This window comes from Pteronotus mesoamericanus, unplaced genomic scaffold, assembly GCF_021234165.1.
Source record: "Pteronotus mesoamericanus isolate MK-2021 breed Mesoamerican mustached bat unplaced genomic scaffold, CSHL_Meso_final contig_52, whole genome shotgun sequence".
Lineage (NCBI taxonomy): Eukaryota > Metazoa > Chordata > Mammalia > Chiroptera > Mormoopidae > Pteronotus > Pteronotus mesoamericanus.
This window is the reverse complement of record NW_026555189.1, coordinates 5,200,526-5,221,840: the sequence shown is the minus strand read 5'-3', so window position 1 is coordinate 5,221,840 and position 21,315 is coordinate 5,200,526. Positions and strand designations below refer to the sequence as shown.

At 41.3% G+C, this 21,315-nt stretch overlaps 1 protein-coding gene across 2 annotated transcripts in view; it reads left to right on the top strand.

Moving 5' to 3' along the window:
- WWOX (WW domain containing oxidoreductase) overlaps positions 1 to 21,315 on the top strand; it is a 475,224-nt gene that overhangs the window by 34,445 nt on the left and 419,464 nt on the right. For both annotated transcript variants that reach the window (XM_054579152.1, XM_054579151.1), the window contains exon 5: positions 14,836 to 14,942. In XM_054579152.1, the coding sequence (XP_054435127.1) occupies positions 14,836 to 14,942 (107 nt within the window). The remainder of the gene's footprint in view (positions 1 to 14,835; positions 14,943 to 21,315) is intronic.

The window sequence follows — 21,315 nt, the reverse complement described above, 5'->3', positions numbered from 1 at the left end:
TTAGACCCTGGAGTCCACTTTTTACTCTTTTGAACTTACTAGCAATTTGACCTTGGCTTTTCTGATCCTCCATTTTCCTATCTGCACAGTAGGGATAGTAGTATCATATACCCACGGTGTGGAGGCTTAAACGGGACTGCAATGTAGAAGTAGCGTGTCCATATGAAGCACTGTGCAGCATGGGCTGTTAGAGAAGGTGAGTCCTGGGCGTTGACAAGACCAGAGAACCTTCACCGTGAACAGGCATCTGTGTTCCTTTCAGAGCTTATTAGAACACAGATTGATGGGCCCAACGCCCAGAGTCTCTGATTCAGCAGGTCTGGGGCAGGGCCTGAGAATGTACATTTCTAACAAGTTCCCAGGTAATGCTGCCATGAATAGCAAGGAACTAGACCTCTCTTTCACTTGCTCTTGTTTTTCAATTTCTCAGGAGAAACTCCAAGGAGGCGTTAGATTTCCAATAGAAGTCTTACCTACTCCACTTCAGTTATTTGCCTCTTTTAAGAGTGACAGAAATACCTCCGCCTTACTTAGGGGACATTGCCTTTTCTCCTTTTAGACTGAGCTGATCTGGTCCAAAGCACCAGTGCACTGGTCTGCGCGGGTTACTATAGAAAACCACCACTGAGGGGCAGTTTAAACAAGAACTAACTTCTCACAGTTCCAGAGGCTGGGAGTCCAAGGCCAAGGTGTTAGCAGGGCCGGTTTCCCCAGAGGCCCTTCTGTTCACCTTGCAGATGCCCCCTTCATGCTGTGTCCTCCCAGGGCCTTTCCTCTGTGTGCACATGTCCCTGGTGTCTCTCTTCTTATAAGGGCCCAAGCCCCATGGGATTAGAGCCCCACCCTTATGACCCGATTTAACCTTTTTTTTTTTTAATTTAAGTTTTACTCTTTGATTACAATTTACATTCAGTGTTGTTCTGTATTAGTTTCAGGTGTGCAGCATAGTGGTTAGACAAGCGTATTCTTTACAAAGTGTTCCCCCGATGTTTCAAGTACCCTCTGGCACCATACATAATTATTGCCATATTTTTGACTATATTCCCTAAGCTGTGCTTTACATTCCCATGATTATTTTGTAACTACCGATTTGTACTTCTTAATCCCTCCACCTTCTTTACCCAGCCCCTTAATTCCCCTCCTCTCTGCCAACATTAGTTCATTTCTTCTGTGTTTGAGTCTGTTTCTGTTTTGTTGGTTCATTTTCATTTAACCTTAACCACCTCCTTCAAGGCCCCATTTTTAAAACAGTCACATCAGGGCTTAGGACTCAATATGAATTTACGAAGACACAATTCAGGCTGTAACAATCTGTGATTCCTAATCTGCTTTTCCTCTAAGAAATTTCTTAGATTTCATACATATTTCCTTTTCTGTATCTGTCTTAAAGCACTGAAGAAAATCTAGTGCACCTTATCCTAACAAAGCCTTTGAAACATTATGTGCTTGAGGGGCAGGCTGCAGGTTTGAGCCAAACACAAAATCTAGTTGAGAAGGCCTCCTCAAGCTATCTCATCTAGGAAGGAGAGTCTCCATTAGAATCTTTTATGGCTGCTCCCCAATTGCACAGGCTCCCACCGCTGGGGGCTGAGACCCCCCCAGGCGCACAGTTTGAATTGAAGCCCTGTGCAAGCTGGAGTCCTCTGTCAGGGCAGGACGCCTTCGCCAGCTCTGAGTGCTCCCTCTCCCCTTTGAATGGAATCCCTAATCGGGCATATTACCTATGTGGGGACTCTGACTGGGGCTCTCTTGGCCCAGAGGCAGCAGCTGCATGACGGGAGCCAAACACAACTTTACAGCTGGCCGGGTCTCCAGGAGCCGGGCAAAATCAGCCTCGCCTGGAGGGCGCCCCGCACTTCCCTGACACTCATGCCAAGCAGGTGCCTGATCACAGCTGATGGTTAGATTACATGTTTCCTGAGAGGTGCAGATTTTAAAATTGGTATGTTTCACCAGTCCCTCGTCAAGATGTTCCAAAACAAAATGTTATCAAACTAAAAACTAAAAGCTTTCTCTCTCCCCCTCCCCAAGCCAGTCTGATCTTGTTTAGGAGAGTTTCTTTAGCAAGTTGTAGGTCCCTTGGGGACCCGGGTCCTGTAATCACGGAGTGTGTTGTATCAAAGCCTCAAGCGAGTAATGACTCCCTGTGCTTTGCCCTGTGCACCCGGGCTTGTGGAAGGAAGTGAGGTGGAGACTTTGCTTTACTGCATCTTCTGAAAGCCAGTGTTGCAGGTACCTTCCACCCAGGATGGTTGTGGACTGTTTGTTGCAAAAGAATACACCAGAAGCAGAAACTTAGGTCTCTTCTGATGTTGTTGTTGTCGTTTTTAGAGTTTTTAGAGAATTGTGGTCACTCACTAAATATTTCTTCAATTGAATTAGAAAAAGATGGTTTAGATTCTATTATGTCATAATCTAGGGGTGATAACTAAAACTAACAATAACTTAAATGCTGAGCTTATTTTTAAAATATCTGTAGGGTACAGGTGATTAATATGTAGAAAAATGTAAGGCAGGGTTGTATTTGGTGGGATTTTTGTTAATTATAAATGGAAAAATGTGGCATTTTATTTAGAAATGTTAATTTCCAATTTTGCAAAAATCTCATAATTTTATAATCAGTGTTACGTGTCCTTACTCATCATTACACAAATTTGTATTATTCTAATGATTATGGAACTAAATTTTATTAAAATGGTATAAATATTGGTGCCTTCTCTAAATGAAAATCACATTTTAGGAGCTTTCCTGTCATCCATGACCTTCCTTTCCTCCGTCCCTCTTTCTTTGTTTTTTCCATCATTAACCTTGCAAACTTACATTGCAGGTGCATTGCCATCCCTGTTTGCATATGAAGAAACTCAGGTAGAGAGGGTTTAGATGGCTTACCCAGGCTGGCAATTGGCAACGCCTGGTTTTGAACCCAGGCTTTCAAGTCACAAGCCCAAATTATTTTTTAATTTTATTTTTTATTATTGTTTAAAATTTTTTTTAGCTTTGAAAAGAATATATTTTCAAGTTGAATTGGGGTGGCATCAGTGTTTGTGTTTTAAAAAAGCAAAACGACAACAGAAAGACACATAGCCAAACCACTGGGTGAGCTGGTTATATAGATTATCAGGTATACTTTTTCCCTAATGATTATGAGGTAAGGCTTATTCTTTAATGAGTTGTTTTGCATTAAACTCAATTTACTTTCAAGTGCTTTACATTTTTTCTCCTTATTGCACATTTTGAGCAAATCTTTCATTTCACTCGCTATCTCCTCCTAACCTATCACAGTGACTGATTTTGTTACCAAGGAGTCATTGGTTTTAGGACATGCCCTATAGAGAGCACAATGTTAGTGGAACTCTCCCTCGCATCTAGCTTCAGCGACTGAATTTACATTGTACTTCTGAGAAGTTGCATCTTAAAAAGTTGTAAGTGATAGAGAATTAAAAGTCAATTTGAACATTTTAAAAGTGAGCCTTAAGCAATAGAATACTTCTCAGTCTTAAAGAAGAAAACTTTACCCTTTGCAACAGCATGGATGGACTTAGAGAACATTATGCTAAGTGAAATAAGATAGTCAGAAAAGACAAATGCCATACGATTTCACTCATATGTGGAATCTAATGAACAAACTGAACTAACAAGCAAAGTAGACACAGACTCATAGATAGAGAGCAGGCTGACAGCTCTCGGGGAGGGTTGTTAGGGGGTGGAGGGATCAAGTGAAAAAGAAAAAGGACCCATGGACGTGGACAACAGTGTGGTGATTGCAGAGGGGAGGGGAGTATAAGAGAGAGATATGGTAATGGAAAAAATACAATAAAAGTAAATTAAAAATGAAATAAAATAAAAACATAAATAAAAGTGAGTCTCAGAAAAGTGCTGAATTTTCCCAGCCTGGTGTTTTGAGTATCTTCACCTGACTTTGGGAGCATAAAGAATGTAACCTTTTTAAAAGGCAAAGTAATATACCACTTTTTTGAAAGGTGAGAGCCAAGGTTGATCTGAAAAAAGGGGGGGTGGTGGAGGCTTGAATTAGAAAGGTAGCTGTATCGCCAACAGTGATGATGCAGGATGGAGCTGGGCTTTCATTTCTGGCAGCTCTCAATGGAATGAAGGAGGGTTGGGTTTTTTTTGTGTGTGGTTTTTTTTTTTTTTTAAACAGTCCCTTCCTAAGCGCTTCTTAATTGAAAGGAGTGGAAAATACATTGGGAGACAGGCTGATCATGGCCCCACTGGTAATTAAGAAAGTAAGAGAAAGGAGTCTCTTTTTGGACAAGAATGGGAGCAGGACCTTCGTGGCCGCCGCTGTTTGCTCTAAATCAAAGAGCCCCATCTTGAGCAGCGACCCAGCAAGGAGGCCGCGGTCCTGAAAGGAAATCCTGGCCCAGCTGTGAAAACAATGAACCGCTCAGTAATATAATACAGGCGTGCTTGCAGATTCAGAGTTGGGTTCTCTTCTCCTCTTGAACTGGCCGTAAATTAATCCATCAAAGTAAAAAAGGCCTAACTTCAGGGTAAATCTTTCCACTTCTAAAAACCAGAAACACTTGGGTTCTCTTAGTAGATGCTGCTGCTGTGCGCGTGTGGAGTTCCAAGGGTGACACCATGCGGGGGCGGGGGGCGCGTTTGTGTGATTTGTTAGCTACAGGCTCGCTCTCCAAAGAACATTAACTTGAGGCACACAGCGTGTGCTGGGTTTGAAATTATAGAGCCATATTGTATTCTTTCCTTTATTAATGCCAGTGAGTGAAAGAATTTGCATCTTGTTGAGAGCCTTTAAAAGACATAGTGGTCTCTATGTCCAATCAGCTGGATTTCAATTTTTTTTTTTTTTTTTTTTTTTTACCAAGAAGCCTTTGTTTTTGTTTCTTCTATTTCATCCTGTTTTAATTTTTCTTCCTAAGGCTCTGGGCCAAGTTTATAAAAGTGCCATGTACATTTTGTTAAAAAGATCCAATGTGACATTCCTTTCTTCTTATTTGGAAAGGAAGGCTGCTCCTTATCTTTGACTTTAATAAAGACATTCCTCTGAAGATTGGCACTGAAGGCTTTTAGAAATTAAAGAAAAATTTGAGCAAAATTTGTAATGGTTATGGTGTTAACATTGTCCCATGTAAAATGAACTTACTGGTTGAAAGCATAGAGACAAAGTTAAATTAAGTCCGTACTTCTAAGTTACTGACCTTGAAGAATGTGGAGAGAAGCTATTATTGTGGATTAGTTATCCACACAGAGGGCTTACCCAGAGAGATGTTTGTGAAAGCAAAGGATGGTGTTAATTCTGGTCCTGTGATGAAATATTAAATAAGAGAGAAGGTAACGTGTCACAATTGGGGACAGATTTCATATACTAAGTATGCTTACGTAATTAAGTAGCTGAAGAGACCTAAATCCTTTGCCTTGTCACAAAGACATGGAAAAGAAATAGGAATTGGTTGGCTGTTGACATTGAAGTCCACACATTTGGACCATTTCTGTCTCTTTCAGCAGGACAACTGCTTAGTAAGTTTAGTTTAAATTTTACAAATGGGAAAAATGTAAACATACCTCATAAGAATCATAAAGAATATGTATCAAATCCTGTAAGTCATATTTAACACATACCAGTTAGCAGATGGTTGGGCTGGTGAGCCATGTTCCCAGTTGATTTTTCCTGCCCTGAAGGAGCTCTGAGTTTGTGCCTTTAACCCCACAGGGTGAGTGTGGTGGTTTGGAGGCTGGATAGGGGACCACCTGCTTGGAACTCAGGCTACACCACTTGGGGATCCTCCTCCTTTTTTGCCCTCTGATCTTGTGAGTCCTTCAACCTCTGGGGTTGTTGGTTTCTTCACAGAAGAAATAATGACAATGAGACTTTGTAGGGTTTTTGTGAAGTGCTTCTTAGATGAGGTAATGTATTTCGAAAAGCACCTGACATATAGCCCAACACATAGTAATACCCCCATGTCCTCCAATGTACATTCTTTCAAAGGTCTGGTCTAAAAACCAGGATGCTAAGAAAATGTATTGTTTGAAACTGAAATAGGTTTCTTTCCATTCTCACGTGCCTTCATTTTGTTGTATTAACATTTATAAAGGCCTATAAATTATCAACTAGATATCATGCAGTTTTTTATTTTTAGTCCTTTAATAGGCATACAGGCACATGTTAAAAATGGAAATAGAGCCCTTGGCTGGTGTGGCTTAGTGGATTGAGTGCTGGCCTGAAAACCAAAATGTTGCCAGTTCAATTCCCAGTCAGGGCACATGCCTGGGTTGTGGGCCAGGTCCCCAGTTGGGGACGTGCAAGAGGCAAACAATTGCTATTTCTCTCTCACATCTAAAAAAAATTGAAATAGCATAGATGTTTTCAAATGCAAAATAAGCCTTTCTTGCCTGTGACCAATGGCTTTCTTGCCCAAGTAATCAGTGTTAACACATGTTAAGTGCATGCCTTTCCTACTTTTGTGTTTCAACAGTGGGATCATATCTGCATGCTGTTCTGTACTTTGATATTTTTGTTCTTGATTAGTGCGACATGGAGACGTTTTCCTGCGTCTCCATCTTATCTCACCTCATATTTTACACAGCAGCACAGTATGTTGTTCTGTGCCTGCCGTGTAATTTATTTAACCGCACTGATGGGCATTTAGGCTGATTCCAGGTTTTTGGCTGTTACAAACAATGCTTGTTGAATATTCCTCTCATATTTTTGCTCATGTGGGCAAGTATATTTGTAGGATAAATTTCTGGATGTGGAGTATCTGGGTCAAAGGCACGTCTATGTGCAATTTGATAGAGAGAGCCCAATTGCCCCTAAAGATGTTGAGCCATTTTGTATTCTACTTCCCTCCTCCAGCCTGTTAACGCGTGCGGTTGTCTGGGTCCCGCATACCCTTTTGGACAAATTGGATGCTGCTCAGTTTAGTTGCCCTTACAGAGCCTGTCTCCACTGGGCCTGCCTAGACTCACGTTAACTCTGGTCTTCGGGCCTTTTTCTCACTGTGATCTTAACACTCTGGACTCCGCACTGTCACTGGCAGGTCGAATGAGAACTTACTCAACCAGCTCATTGGCAGCCCAAGCAGTCAGCCTGGGGTCAGCCCTGCCTCTTGAGCAATCCCAGGCAGTCACTGGACTTTATTACATAGCTTTCAAAACACTATACTGCCCAAAGTGTGTGGATGCAGCCTGATGATATTTCAAGAAGATATTCCACATGAGCCGACCATTTCCTGCTTCTGTATTCTCATCTCTTGAACTGGTATCTTTCTTTGGTATATATTTGTATTTGAGACCTACTTACGTTATCAGGACAATTTAGGAACCTCTGTTGGTACTTGTTGCTAGCTGTATATAACACACACGTTTAAAAGCAAGGCTGGTTATGACTTATTTTCCTCTGGAGAGACCTGTGTAATTTTGTAATTTCTTAAGAGTTGGCAGCTGTGGTTTGCGTTTAGCGAGCACAATTTATAATTCTTTGGACCTCAGAACTATGTAATTGAAATTGTGTGTAAGGTAAATGTGATCATTCGGGTAATTAAAGTGACTGTAGAAACAACGGTCTGGATTAACTGGTTACCGTACTTGCGGCCTTGACCTTACAGTTGTGGTGAAGGTATGTCCAAAACCGCATCTGAAGTGCCCTGGGAGGGTTAGATTTCAGTATCATGGTCAATGTCCTGTCACTGTAATTTCATTTATATTAATCAGATCAATTTGGACAGCAGGGTACTTGTATTTATAGGAAAACATAGGAGAAACTTGGACTCTTTAAGCTACTGGTTTAACACAAAAATTGCCCTAAAATTTGAATTGTCCTCAAATCTAACTCAAGATGGAAGACATTAAGCTTATCTTCTTGCTCTATAGATGACAGTAGATCTCTGGGCGGGGAAGAGGGCTTGTGCTGTAAGATTTTGCAACTTGTTGGTTGGTCCCTAACGAAGCTTTAGTGGTCTGTTCCTGAAGAAGAGTTGCGGAAGGGAATCGCATTCTGTGGTCTTTTTATTGTGTACAGTTACAAGTAACATTTGTCTCCAGTGTTTCACAATTATAAATTAATAATAACAACCCATTAGAAATTATGGGCATTGTAAGCCCCAAAACTCCTTTGGGCATCTTAATAAAAATGATAATTAAATCCATAATTTACAGTAAATGGGGACACTGCCCAAGTAAATCCACAATATGGAGAAAATTAAAAAACTCAGACCAGAAGGAAGCTTCCTGACACTGGGGAGAAAAGGGGCCTTGCTCTCAGCCCCTGCTTCAATGGGAGCGTTACCAGTAATTGCTGGGATGGGGCGCCTAGCCTCATGTTCCTTGTGTCTGAGACATCGATGACTCTATCCCTGTCCATCCAACCTAGCAGCGTGTCTCACTGGGTGTGGCCACCGCCCCATCCCTCTCCACTGCCACGCCCACACACGCGCACATACACACACACACACACATGCACACTGCCCCCTCCTTTGCATTTCTTGTCTGGGTAAATCATTGCCAACATCATCCGTGACCCAGCTGGCTTTCTTGGAGACCTTGGGTGCTCTTTCAAGCGAAGAGGCAGACAGTCATCAGGCTTTATAGATCTTCACTTCCCAAATGGTTTTCTAGTTTCCCCTTACCTGTTCAGTGGAAGAGGGCACTTCATCCTCTCCCAGCTGGTCACAAGGCTTCAGTGTCTTCAGCAAGTCCACCTTCTGCATGACCACCAGAGGTATCTTAAATGGATAAAATAGTACTACTGCTACTAATTTGTAGTGCTACTCCCTGCCCAGGTTCTTTCACACATTGCCTCTAGCGCTCAGAAGAGCCCCACAGTTTTAGTTGGTGTCCAGGGTTTCCTCTCCCGTTGCGTTTCCCGTTCCTCATTCACATGGGGCCCCTTGCCGGCCCTTGACCTTATTGTGTCATGGACCTTGTCCTAACTGCTTGCCTGGTTCATATTTGTGTCCTTTGGTCCCAATACAGTTCTTGGCTTAGAGTTCCTGCTATCACACGGTGACATTTGGGAAATGCAAAGAAGGGTAAAGGAGCTTGTGCCATGTATGCAAATTCCTGCACATCCCCAAATCCTCACCCTTGCGTTCCTCTGCGCAAAGCCCAGTGCTGCTTCCGGGTTGTCCGAGACCTAGCCAGCATCCTGATTTTCTCATGCTTCACAGCGGAGGATGTGACATGGCTCAAATAAAATCTCAAGCAGGTCGGTGTGAAACATTCTTTAAGATCCAACAATTCGGATGTGTGCATTTTGATTAAGGCCGTTTTGTGGTAAGGCGTGAGCCATTGTCTCTGGAGAAATCTTCCAGACAATGCGCGCCTGAGCCTCAAAGGCCTGCAGCGGCCTGGCAGGTGTGTGAGCAGCGTGGTTGTGAGCGTGGCCATCGGGATAGCACAAACCCATCTTTAGCCTGAGGCAACGAGGGGTTTGGGGGCCCTGGGTGGTAGGCTCTTCAGAGAAGCTGGATATCTACTTTCGGATATGCAAGCTTGCCGATTTTCTTAATGCTGGCGACTAATTCCTATTGGGAAGGAAGGAAGGAAGGAAGGAAGGAAGGAAGGGAATAGGGAAAGAGGGAGGGAAACAAAAGATGGACCAAACAAAATAGGTCCATGGGCTTGATTTATCCTGTGATCACCATTTAGAGAATGAAAACTCGTGTAAGAGAGGAAGGGTTTTTTTGTTTGTTTGTTTTTGTTTTGCTTTTTTTTGTTATGTTTTACCTTTTATGGTACCTTGATGTCTGTATGCAAAACCTAAAACCCAAGACAGAGAGATATTAAACCTCCATGGCCACTTAATTTTCTTGATCAGATCAGATGTAAGAAGAGTTGAAAAACTGATGCTGCCCATTGTTTTAAAAGGTGTTTCTTTATTTTCTTTGTAGTATTAGCTTTAAATATTCTTCTGAACGCAGTCTTGCCACCTCAGTGCAGTTAAGCTGGCTCAATGTAAACATTGTCATAAAGTTAAATTTTTATAAGATGAATCAGGTTATTAAATTTAGTCAACCTCTGCCTTCATTATTTTGCACAAACTTTGGCACTGTGCAGAACTGGCTTAGCATTACTACATTTAGCTAATTAAACTGGTCACAGCTGTGGTATTTTAGGAGCGAGGGATGCTATTCTCCTGGGCTTGTCCAGGACTCTTGCAGTAGGTAGCATTATTAAACTTTTTCTAAAAGTCCACACTCCAGAAATATGGCTTACTATAAAAAATGTTATGGTCCTTCCTGGTAAGCCATCATCTTTTGAAATATCCATGCTTTGTTTCTTCTCCAAAGGCAATTGTAAACCATAAGGAAATGGAGTTGTCTGTTGCAGCTTTTAAGAGTAGACTAGCAACATGTAAGGCATTGCTTAGCTAAAGGAAGATGAGAGGCCTGCAGTGTAGTTTCCCAGGACACAGGGACAGATGGCTCAACCATAACCAGAGTCAGGAATGACCTAAAGGAGACCGGGCGCAAACTTGTGGCCACAGCCCGTTGCTGCTATCATGTCAGATGTGTTCTTTCTGGCAATAAAAAGTCCCTTGCCAGAGGTTATTTTGTCAAGCGAGGTAGCATGACTTAACAGGTTTGTTTGGGAAAATAAATTTTGATAGAAAAAGGCCATGACTTATTTCCCCCCAGCAGATTTCTAGGTAGTGTCATTCAAGACGGCAGTGAGAGGTGTCTTTGCATGGTTTTAATATTTATTTGTTAGAAAGGAAGTTAGAGGGTCCCCTGAATTGTTTGAAACAATTTGGATTGTTTTAGTACCATCCAGAATTGTAGCTTATTAACAATCTGTGAGAACCATTCGTTCCTTTGGCAGATGTTTATTGATTCCTACTGAGTGTGGGTCCCTTGGGACGCAGAGATGAAAAAGGCAAAGATTCGAGGGTGCTTACAGGTAACCTGATAAACTAGGTAAACAAAGCCCTGCCTGGCCCTGCATCGTGTGGATGCTCTTTCAGTCCGTCAGAGGTATGGCTGCTAAGAAATGACTCAGCACTGTGTCCACCATGTGTCCCCTCTCCCCTGCGTCATTTTTTTTTTTCTTTTTATGCTTTGATGAAAACATGATGATAAATATTTCTGATGACTGCTCTGACCTGGACATTTCATGAGGACACAGTATCCATCGTTTCAGCAAGATCTGGGTGTGTAAAGTCCTGGGATTCAAGTGAAGTCGTTTTTGGCCCCTTCACGTAATCTCCATTTGGCTGTCAGTGTTGCATTAGCTTGATTGGGGCAGCCCATCAGTCAGCAAGATTTTGTCCCGTGCCTGTTCCCATTGAGTTTTGGAACAGTGGGGCGGCAAAACCTGGTGTTTCCCTTCTCTCTCTTTTCCCAAATGATGTCGGTGTGCACCTTTTGCTCACTGGGGACAAGGGGTGGCACTGGCATCATGGATCGAAGAGAGTAAATTTCAATTATTGTCTTCTTGCCTCCTGGCTTGGAAATATGGCTTCAAGCACCTGTACTACATATACCAAAGAGGAGGCAAGAGAATATAGGTGTCGAATAATTCAGATATGAAATCTCTTGTGCATTATTTTAACATCAGAGTCAAGCACAGGAGGTTATCTTTAGGTAATGCAAAGTGAATGTCTTGGGCTATGGAACTTGGAATAATCTGAAAAATGACTCAGGTTATCTCAACAATGAAGTTCACGTGTATTCCAGTATTTAGACAAATGGAATGGTGGATTGTGTAGCTAATTTCTTTAAATTCTGGTTGATGTTAAAGCCAGTCAGCTCTTGGAAGCAGATGTAGGAGAGAATTTTAATTTTTTAGTCATAAAGACTAGTATATTTTGTAGGTCATACAAATCAGAGAGGTGGTAAAAGGCTTTACAGCAAGGATTTTAGAAAGAACTGGGGACTAACATTTGTTTCCCACCTACTATGGTTATGTGAAGCTCTTAGTGTATGTTTATTATTTGCCCTCCCTTTTTAAGAAGAGAAAACCAAGTTTCTGATGGGTTAAAGGCATAGCCTTAGGTCCCATAACTTATAAATAGCTAGAGCGAGGATCAACCCAAGTGTGTCAAACCCCTGAGTTTGAATGTTCCACTGTGCTGTGCTGGCTTCCCTTGAGAACTAGTTTATATAAATAGGCTGGCCTCTATGGAGGTTAGATGTATGGAAGGGATATGAATGGATGAACTTTGCTAGACTCACACAGCAATCTCAGCAAGATAATGATACTCTGATTTTTCACACATATTAATATTATTTTGGAAACAATAACATGGTCATTTGACAAGGCTTCAGGTGAGTTGCATTGCTGCCTCTCCTAGTAAAATTGATTTCTTTGTGTTTGCAGTGTATTCTATATCATTGATCCCTAACCTTCTTGGCACCAGGGACCAGTTTTGTGGAAGACAATTTTTCCACAGACGGGGGGGTTTGTGGGGAGACAGGGGCCAGAGCTCAGGTGGTAATGTGAGCAAAGCTTTGCTCACTCACTGCCACTCACCTCCTGCTTGCAGCCTGGTTCCTAACAGGCCATGGTACCAGTCCATGGCCTGGGGTTGGGGGACCCCTGCTTCGTATGGTTTTCCACATAGCTTGCGAGACTCGGTATTTTACATTCCAGAGCAGTGGTGTGGTGTTCAAGCTCCGAAACTAGACTGTCCCCATCCTCCTCTCCCTTCCCCTCTCCTCTTCTCCTTTTCAAATCAGTGATGTATATATATCCTAGTTGTTCCTCATCCTTGGCAACATTTGATGTGTTCAGTTGTTTTTAATCAGCCATTGTAATAGTAATTATGTAGTAGTATCTCACTGTATCTTTAACTTGAATTTCCCTCATAACTAATGAGTTTAAGCCTTATAAAAATAATTGTTTTTCTTCTTTTTTCTCTTATAAGGGGTGATGTAAAGTTGATATTCTAATTTTCTTTAATGTTTGGTAGACTTTACTGTTCAAGATATATGGATCCAAAGTTTTCGTTCTGAGAATTCTCTTTAAATACATATGGGCCTTTTTGTTTCTTTTCTCTCCTCTTGGGTCAGTGTTTAAGTAGTGTCTTTCTGGGACTTTGTCTTTTTCACCTGTATCTTAAATTTATTGGTGTCAAGTTGATCACCATATCTTCTTAAGATCTCTTTAGGGTTTGTAGGATCTGTAGTGATGTCCTTTTATTCATCCCTGATACTGGCCATTTGGGTGTGTTTTGTGAGCTGCTGTGCACTCTCATGCTCTCTCTCTCTCTAAGCCTTGCTAGCCGTTTATCAATTTCTTTTCAAGGAAATGACTTTTGGCTTCTTTCTTTCTCCGTATTTTATGATTGTTTTATCTTTATTAGTTTTTCCTTTTATTTTTATTACCTTCCTTCTACTTTCTTTAGGTTTAATTATCTGCTTTAAAGATTTTCTTAATGGACTCTTTGCTCATCTTCTGGTTTAATATACAAATGTAAGGCTATAGATTGTCCTTTATGCATGGCTTTAGCTATGTGCCATAGTTTTGATATGCAAAGTTTTTGTAATTTTTCATTTTAAAATATTTTATAATTTTTATTGCAATTTTTGGAGTCATAATTTCTTATTTACTTAATGTATTACTTGCTTTTCAGTTAGGGGAATTTTCTAGGATCTAGTAATTGATTTCTAACTTTATTCCATTTTGGTCCAAGGGCACATTTTCCAGTGTTAATCTTTTCAAATTTGTTGAGACTTGCTTTTGGCCCTGCAAGTGGTCAATTTTGATAAATATTCTTTAAGTACTTGAATGTATATTTTGCTGTTGTGTTCAGTGTTTATTCAGTTATTTCCAGCTTTGAATTGTGTAGTTCAAATCTTCTGTATACCTCGTATTTGACTGCTTATTTTATATTATTGATATGTTAAAAATCCTTCACTCTGATTATGAATTTTTCTTTTTTTTCCCCTTAATTCTATAAGTTTTTGACACACAGAGTTAGGTGCATACAGATTTAGAATTGTCACATATTCGTGGTGGATTGAAACTGAGTATTATGAAATATTCAGCTTTTTCTCTTACATGACTTCTTTTGGTTAGTATTTACATGGTTCATCCCTTCTCATTCTTTTACTTTTAACTTTCTTATCATTATGTCCTGTCTGAAAACATAACACACACACTTTTGTAAGGAGCATAGTGTATGTGTATGTTTTATCCAGTCTGACAATATTTTGATGGTTTGTTTTTTTTTTTTGACACAATGGGTTGCATCCTGAACTCAACTTGGCTTCTAAATTTGGCTCTTATTGGCTGACTGGCCTAGCTCAACCTCTTTTTATTAGTTATATATTTGTGTGTATATATGTTACATATGTTTTGATTGCAGTTTTTAGGCCATTTATATTTAACGTAATTCCAGATATATTTGGGTTTGGGGTTAAGTAAAGCACCTTATTATTGGATATATCTATATCTATATCTATCTATCTAGAGATAATTCTATATCTATATTTATATATCTATGTATATGTATATGTATATCTATATCTATATATACATCTGTCTTTATCACATAATACAAGAGTATGGCTTGGCCTTCACCTCTGAAATCACTGTGTTCTGGGGGCAGGTTCCTCAGCCTCAACACTGTTGACATTTTGGGCCAGATAACTATCTGTCATGGGTGCTGTCCTGTACATTATGGGATATTTTGTAGCATCCCTGGTCTCTATCCACTAGATGGCCTATAGCATGCCATCCCCAATTGCAGCCACTGGAAATAGCTCTAGACTTTGTAACTGTCTCCTAAGGGGCAAAACTGCTTCTGGTTGAGAACCCCTTGGGTACAATATGTAGTGTTTGATAAAGCCCTTTCATCAAGACTCAGTGTTTTGTATTTGTGTTTTCTAATGTTGACTTTCCTTTAAACCATAGGATTTGAAACTGCCAAGTCTTTTGCCCTCCACGGTGCTCATGTGATCTTGGCCTGTAGGAACATGACAAGAGCCAATGAAGCCGTGTCACGCATTTTAGGAGAATGGGTAAGCAAACACTTGACTATTTTTTTTAATTGTCAAATACACACACTAGGATACACACATGGAAGTTTTAGTATAGTACATAAAATCTGTTGCTCTTAGAATAATGTTTTCTTTTTTTTTAAAGCCATATTCAGTTTGTTTAGTTTATGAATGAAAAGGACAAGCAAGCCTGTTATCATCCACAAGTTTGTTTACAGTTCATTGTCAATGCCATTTGCTTTATTAGTCAGGGGTTTGAGAATGTTTACTCATCTAGCTCATTTATTAAGAAAAATAAAATGTGGTCAATGCCCCTGAATCCAGCTAAGATTGTTATGCTTCTAGTGTTTAGGCTTAGAAAGGAGCAGACTTTAACCCTGTCTCTGGTTTGTCCTTTTTGGCTTTTTCTCTCTGTGTAGGTGTTGGTATTGATATGTCTATGCACAAACATTCACTGAGGGTTTTCAGTGCTCTTGGGGCTAAGGATGGAGCCTAAAACAAAACAAAATCCCTACTCCATCTAGGTAGGAGAAACAGACCGTAGAGGGATAATTGCATTTCATGTTTGGCATAATGTCACGTTGTTATAAGCACAGTGAAAGACAATGAAGGAGTGTGAGGGGTAAGGAGGGACAGCGTGGACTCTTTTCAGATTGGGTGGTCAGCAGAAACCCCTCTAAAGCTGTGACACTTGATCTGAGGCCGGAATGAAATGAAGACGTAAGTGGTGCCCATGTCAGTGGAGATACTTTTTAAGCAATGGGAACGGTGTGTGCAAAGGTGCAGAGGTGGGAAGGTGCCTGGGGGATTCCAGGATCGGCAGGGAGGCTCGTGGGGCTGGAGCCAAATGGAAGGGGAAGAAGTGGCAGAGATGCTCCAGGGGTGTTGCGTGGGGCCTCAAGAAGCAATGGTGAGGAAGACATTAGAGGGTCCCAAGAGGGACCCAGTCTGATTCATTCATTTAACATGATCAGTGGGCTTTGGTGTGAGGTATGGACCATATTCTTTTATTCGATTGTCATTTATTTACATTTTTATGAGGTGTGCCACTGTCACAGGTACTGGGGCCTGCTGTTAAGGAAAAACAGATGTTCCCACTGTCTTTACAGAAATTTCAACCTAGAGTAGAAGACAGATTTAATCAAAGAAATATAAACCCTGGTGTAAACTTGAGGTAAAGGTACATGGTACTCTGAAGCACGTGGTGCTACAAAATGGAGATTGATGCCCAGGAGGTGGGGGGCATCAGAGTCCCCGAGAAAGAATTCAGTGAGCTGAGAGCTCAAGAAAGACTAGGGAGCAGGTGGGAGAAGGGGGAGGTCACAGCAGGCAGAGAGGTGGGAGGAGGAGGTGGGGGAGGGGATGACGGCCGTGTGCTGGGGGAGCAGAATGGGAAGGGGATGGGCGCATCCTGGCCAAGCCTGTCTTTATTCTCCGAACACCGTGGAAGATTTCTTGCTGTGTGAAGAAATAGACCATGGTTTGTTTAAGAGAACGTCTGGGGTTCTGGACTGAAAATTTATGGAAGTCAAGAAAAGGAAGATTTGTTTCTGCTTTTTCAAGCTGAATTTGAAATTCATTATATTTCAAACAAACCTGTGCCTTAATCTCACTGGATTTATTATTTGGGGTTAAATTAAAAATACAAAGCAGGGTCCACTTTTTTCCCTTATTATCTTAGTATCTTTCTAACTCCCAAGTTAAAAAAGTAATAACCTCTATTAGGTGGTATAGTTGTAATTTTTAGAATTGTATAAAGAGAATAAATGGTATTATATAGCTTATACAAAAAGGGAAAGTATTAAATAAAAAGAGAAAGTCCCTCTGAGTCCTTCTCTTGGGAGCTAAGTATTATAACCTTTCTTGTGTATTCTTCCAGAAAAAGTTTGTATATACTTACAAACACGCACACGTAATGTACTTTGATTTTTTTTTTAACTTAATACTCAGCTCTTACCTTCCTCATAAAGATCTACCTCATTGTTTTTAACTGTTATACAATAGTCCCTCATGTGCGTATGCTGTAATTTCTTTAACCAGTCCCCTTTTTTGGAGGACATTTGGGTTGCTTTCATTGTTTTTCTATTCCAAGTGATACTCTGAAACTTCAGGCTCTCTTGCATTTTCATTCAAAAGCGGATCTTAACTGGTGCAGTGAGCATTCTTGATACATACGTTTGTGAGTACACCCATAGGGCCGAATCTCAGCGGTGGGCTCATTGGTTCAGAGGCAGATGTTTTTCAGATTTTGGTAGCAGCTTCCCAGTTCATCATCTAGTGTTGTCGTGCCAGTTTCTATCCACACTGTCAGCGTAGAAGAGCTCCCAGAACCAGAGAGTGTCAAGCTTGTAAAGTTGATGCTATATTTAAATTAGAAAAATCAAATTCCAGTGGCCCTAGTGATACTATAATAACCATATTATCCAATAATATTAATGTTTAAACTAGTCTTGGAAGATAATGCTAAAACAATTATTTATGCATTTTAAAAATTGTCTTCCTTTTTCCTTATATATGGGAATGGCGTCATCTGGATTTATCCCATTATAACTATTGTTTGATGCTTAGAGGCAGAAATTCCTGGATTAGCCCTAATCAACTATGGGACTTTGGCAAAAATTTCAATCTACTTGGTACCTCAGTTTTCTCATCTCTAATGAAGAAGCTTGAATGGGATGATGTCAAAGACCCACCATTTAGTTTTCTTTCTTGCCTTTTAAGCCATAACTGGGTACCTATGTATCAGTTTCAGATGATAGGATTCATCATTGTACAGTTTCATTTTACTTATGGTAACTTGAGGTTGACCAGCATTGCAACAGGACTCCCAGAGAAAAATTACCCCCAAATTTCACTGTCAGGGCTGTGTGCAAAGGAAATGGGAACAAAAACAAAACTAGTACTTGCTTGTGTTTCAAATGTTATAGCAAATTTTATAGGTTGTAGACTGAAGAAACTCAACCATTGCCATTTGATATCATTGCACTACTAACACCGAGTGTGAGAGAACTTCCCTAGGTAATCTGTGTCGAGCTGGGGTTTCAGGGCCCCGCCCCGCCTTGATATGAGTTGATCCAGTTCCCTTCAGGCCCTTCCTTACCTCATTTCTGCGAGGGGATTTTTGTCTGTTACATCATTAAATACCACCTTCTCGTGTTACTCAAGGTCAATTTGACCAACTCCAGTTTTCCCAGCTGCTGGCCAGCTTGAGCATGTTCACACTTTATTGGGGATGAATCCTATGACAGTATCAGAATTGGGAAGGTACTGCAACATATCGGTACCTCCCAGGAGATTCTCGAAATGATCCAAAGTGTTCTGTTGCAGCAAAAGCTCACTCAGAAGTCTTCAGGCCAGTTGACTCAGCGTTGGTCCGGTGTTGGCTTGCATGTGCCGAGGCTCCTTGGGCAGTCTGAGCTCAGGAGATAGAGTTCACGCTTCCTTCCCCAACTTGCTCTTCCCTGCCTGGCCTTTCTCATCCTGACTTCACTGTACATTCCCAGAATTGCTCTGGTCCAGAACATTCATGTCCGCCTCTCAGGTGGTGGAATGTTACTCTTACACCCTCCTTGCGGCACCCAAGAACCGCCATTTACAGAGTGGGGCAAAGGAGGTTTACCATTGTGAGTACACAAAACACAGAGTGTATTCTTGTATTTTTACTTATTAATTATTGTATCATTTTCATTATACACAACTGCAAACCTACATTTGCCACACTCTATATTGTGTTTCTGTCATGTGCTGTGTCCTCGGCAATGCACTTTATGTCCTCATTCAGGAGGGTGCAAAAGCCTGGTTTTCTCTGTTTTACACAAGAGCCGATGCGGGGTTCAGAAGAGCGAAGAGACTTGCCAGCGTCACACACTGGTGGACAGAGCTCCTAGCACATCCATCTGTCCTCCAAACCCTAAGTCCACGTACTCCGCCCCGCAGCCTGGCTCTTCTGCCACATCCAGCAACAAACATGTTCATTACCTTTCAAGCTTTGTTTTCAAAATCATTAGGTGCTATTTGAGTGCTTAGTTTCAGGATTAATCCTACTTACCAGGTAAAGCTACTCTGACCTACCTTATTGTCCCAAGCAATCCCTTCCCATTGAAAATAACCTTTATATACTTCTCAAACCACTTTTGGGGCAGTCCAGTTACTTAGTAAAATATAACTTAAATGGAAACATATTTCATATGGAATTGTAGTAACAGCCTATATATAGTTACTGCTACTAATAATGATTTCATGGGAAAATGCCCTCCTGCTGAGACGTTTTGGATGCTCCAAAGTTAGAAATAAAAGAAGAATGGAAAACAATTAAAATTGGATAACACGGGCACTGCAGAAGTAAACCATCCTCTTAAAAGGCCAATCCATTTACCATAATTAAAAAAGGAGGGAGGATGGGTCCGTCAGCCCCCTATCGTATTTAAATGAAGCATCTCTGGAAGTGGGGTTCCTGCCAATGACCTTAAGCAGTCCCCTACCTGAGGACGTCGTCTGCCTCACTCTGGTCCTTAAGTAGATTACAGACTGACCTCTAAGGCAGGTACCTAATATTTTTCTCATTATTCCAAGGAGCCTTAAGGCTGGCTGAGTAGGAAATTTGTAGTTTATCTTCATATTTTCAGAATGGAGTGGGTTCTCTCTTACTTAGCAGCACCGTCTGTATGTGCGGGTGTCATGTGAATTCTGCAGGTCTGGGCCACCGAGGGGTACGTCAGAGTCCCTGCAGTGCTGTGGTTTTTACTGTCCTTTCTCAATTAGTATTTACCAGAATGGGGTTTTGTTGTTGTTTCAGTGGATGTCTGGCATGTCCCACTCTGTACACTTTCTGAGCGACATTGTATAAAAAGAACAATAGCCAAGAAGGTATCAAAATGCACTTTATAAACAGTCACAGCAAAACCCCTCAACCGAATGTAGGGCTCTTGAAAGGCCTAAGTGGGGCTTTCCCTTCCTCCTTCCGCTCACCTTATTATAGTTTCTAGATTTTAGACTCCTAAAGCTTGGGGTCTAAAACTTCTTGTCCTGGGAAGGAATGAGGTTGGATACTGTGGGAGCAGACAGGCCTGAGGTCCCCCACGCACTTACCAGTTGGATAAAGGAGGAAACAGCTGTGGTGGAGGAGGCATCAAGTGAGGGGGAGGGGGTGTTTGAGTGTGCAGCCTGCCTCACTTGTGCCAGGTCCTTACTACACGTGTTTACCACATACAGAGTGAAACAGGAAGTGTAAGAGGGCTCACCTATGCGGCTGCCCATATGTGAAATGTGGGGCCCAGGGGCTGTTCCGAAGCTCTGGCATCTACTGGAGACTGAGACAACCAATATTTCCTGTCGTAGTGGGCTGGCATGTCAAAAGGGGCTGAGGGCCCTTCCTTGGAATTACTGTGAGACCCCCTCCTGATCGCCCAGAACGCATCTTGGACCCGTCCCCCTGTCATCAGGAAGAAGCGATACAAGCACGCTGAGTTTGGTGGGAAGGGTTGATCCCTGAGAAAGACTTTGAGCCCAGTCTTTTTGGGCCTGCCTTTTTATTTGGCCCAGACTTCAAGTCATCCTAGAGACTGGTTAGGATGGCATACCTTCGGCCAGAGCAGTGCAACAGAGACTCGGCTCAGCTGTTCTTGTTGTCCCGTGGGTGTCTGACTGAGAGTCCCAAAAGCTGTGCAGAGGGCAGGCTGCGTGGTCTTCAGGGTGCCTCCTGGGCAGGTGTCTCTTGTGGCGGGCAAGCCCTCTTCATTTAGCAAGGGCTATAAAATGTGCTGCATAATAATGGCAAAGATTAGAAGCAGATCAACCTATGACCTTGGGCAAATGTCTTAACTTCTTTAAACCTTAGTTTCTTCATCTGTAAAATCCAAATATTAATATCTATGCTGGAGATATAGGTGACTGTGAGTATTAAATGCATTGACTATACATGTGTTTAACACATTGCTGGGAATAGATTGTGCTTAATTAAATGTTAGCTGTTGCTATTAATAACAACAATAATAATAATTTCTTACTTATACATGAGAGTACAGAGAGATGCTTACTTTTCTTATCTCTCTAAGTAGTTGGAAGAGGAGCTATAGGGAGGATGTTTATCAGCGTGATTCCAATGGAGTTGCAATGAATTATTTTTCTGTCTTCATCTGTCTGGACTCCTACATTTTAATAGATGTGTATTTAGTTTGTTGATTAGTATTTTCCAGTGGAGCTCATATTAGCACTCAACTGTCATTTGAAAAGCCATCTTAATTATTTATGTGATTGCTTTTTCTTTTGTATTTACAAAGAAATACACTTTGCATATATTTAAGGAAGATGATTAAGGGATCAGTCATCAGGAACAGCAAGCAACGGTTTATATCAAAATGGTTATTGAGAAAGCAGGGAGATGAGGGGTAAAGAG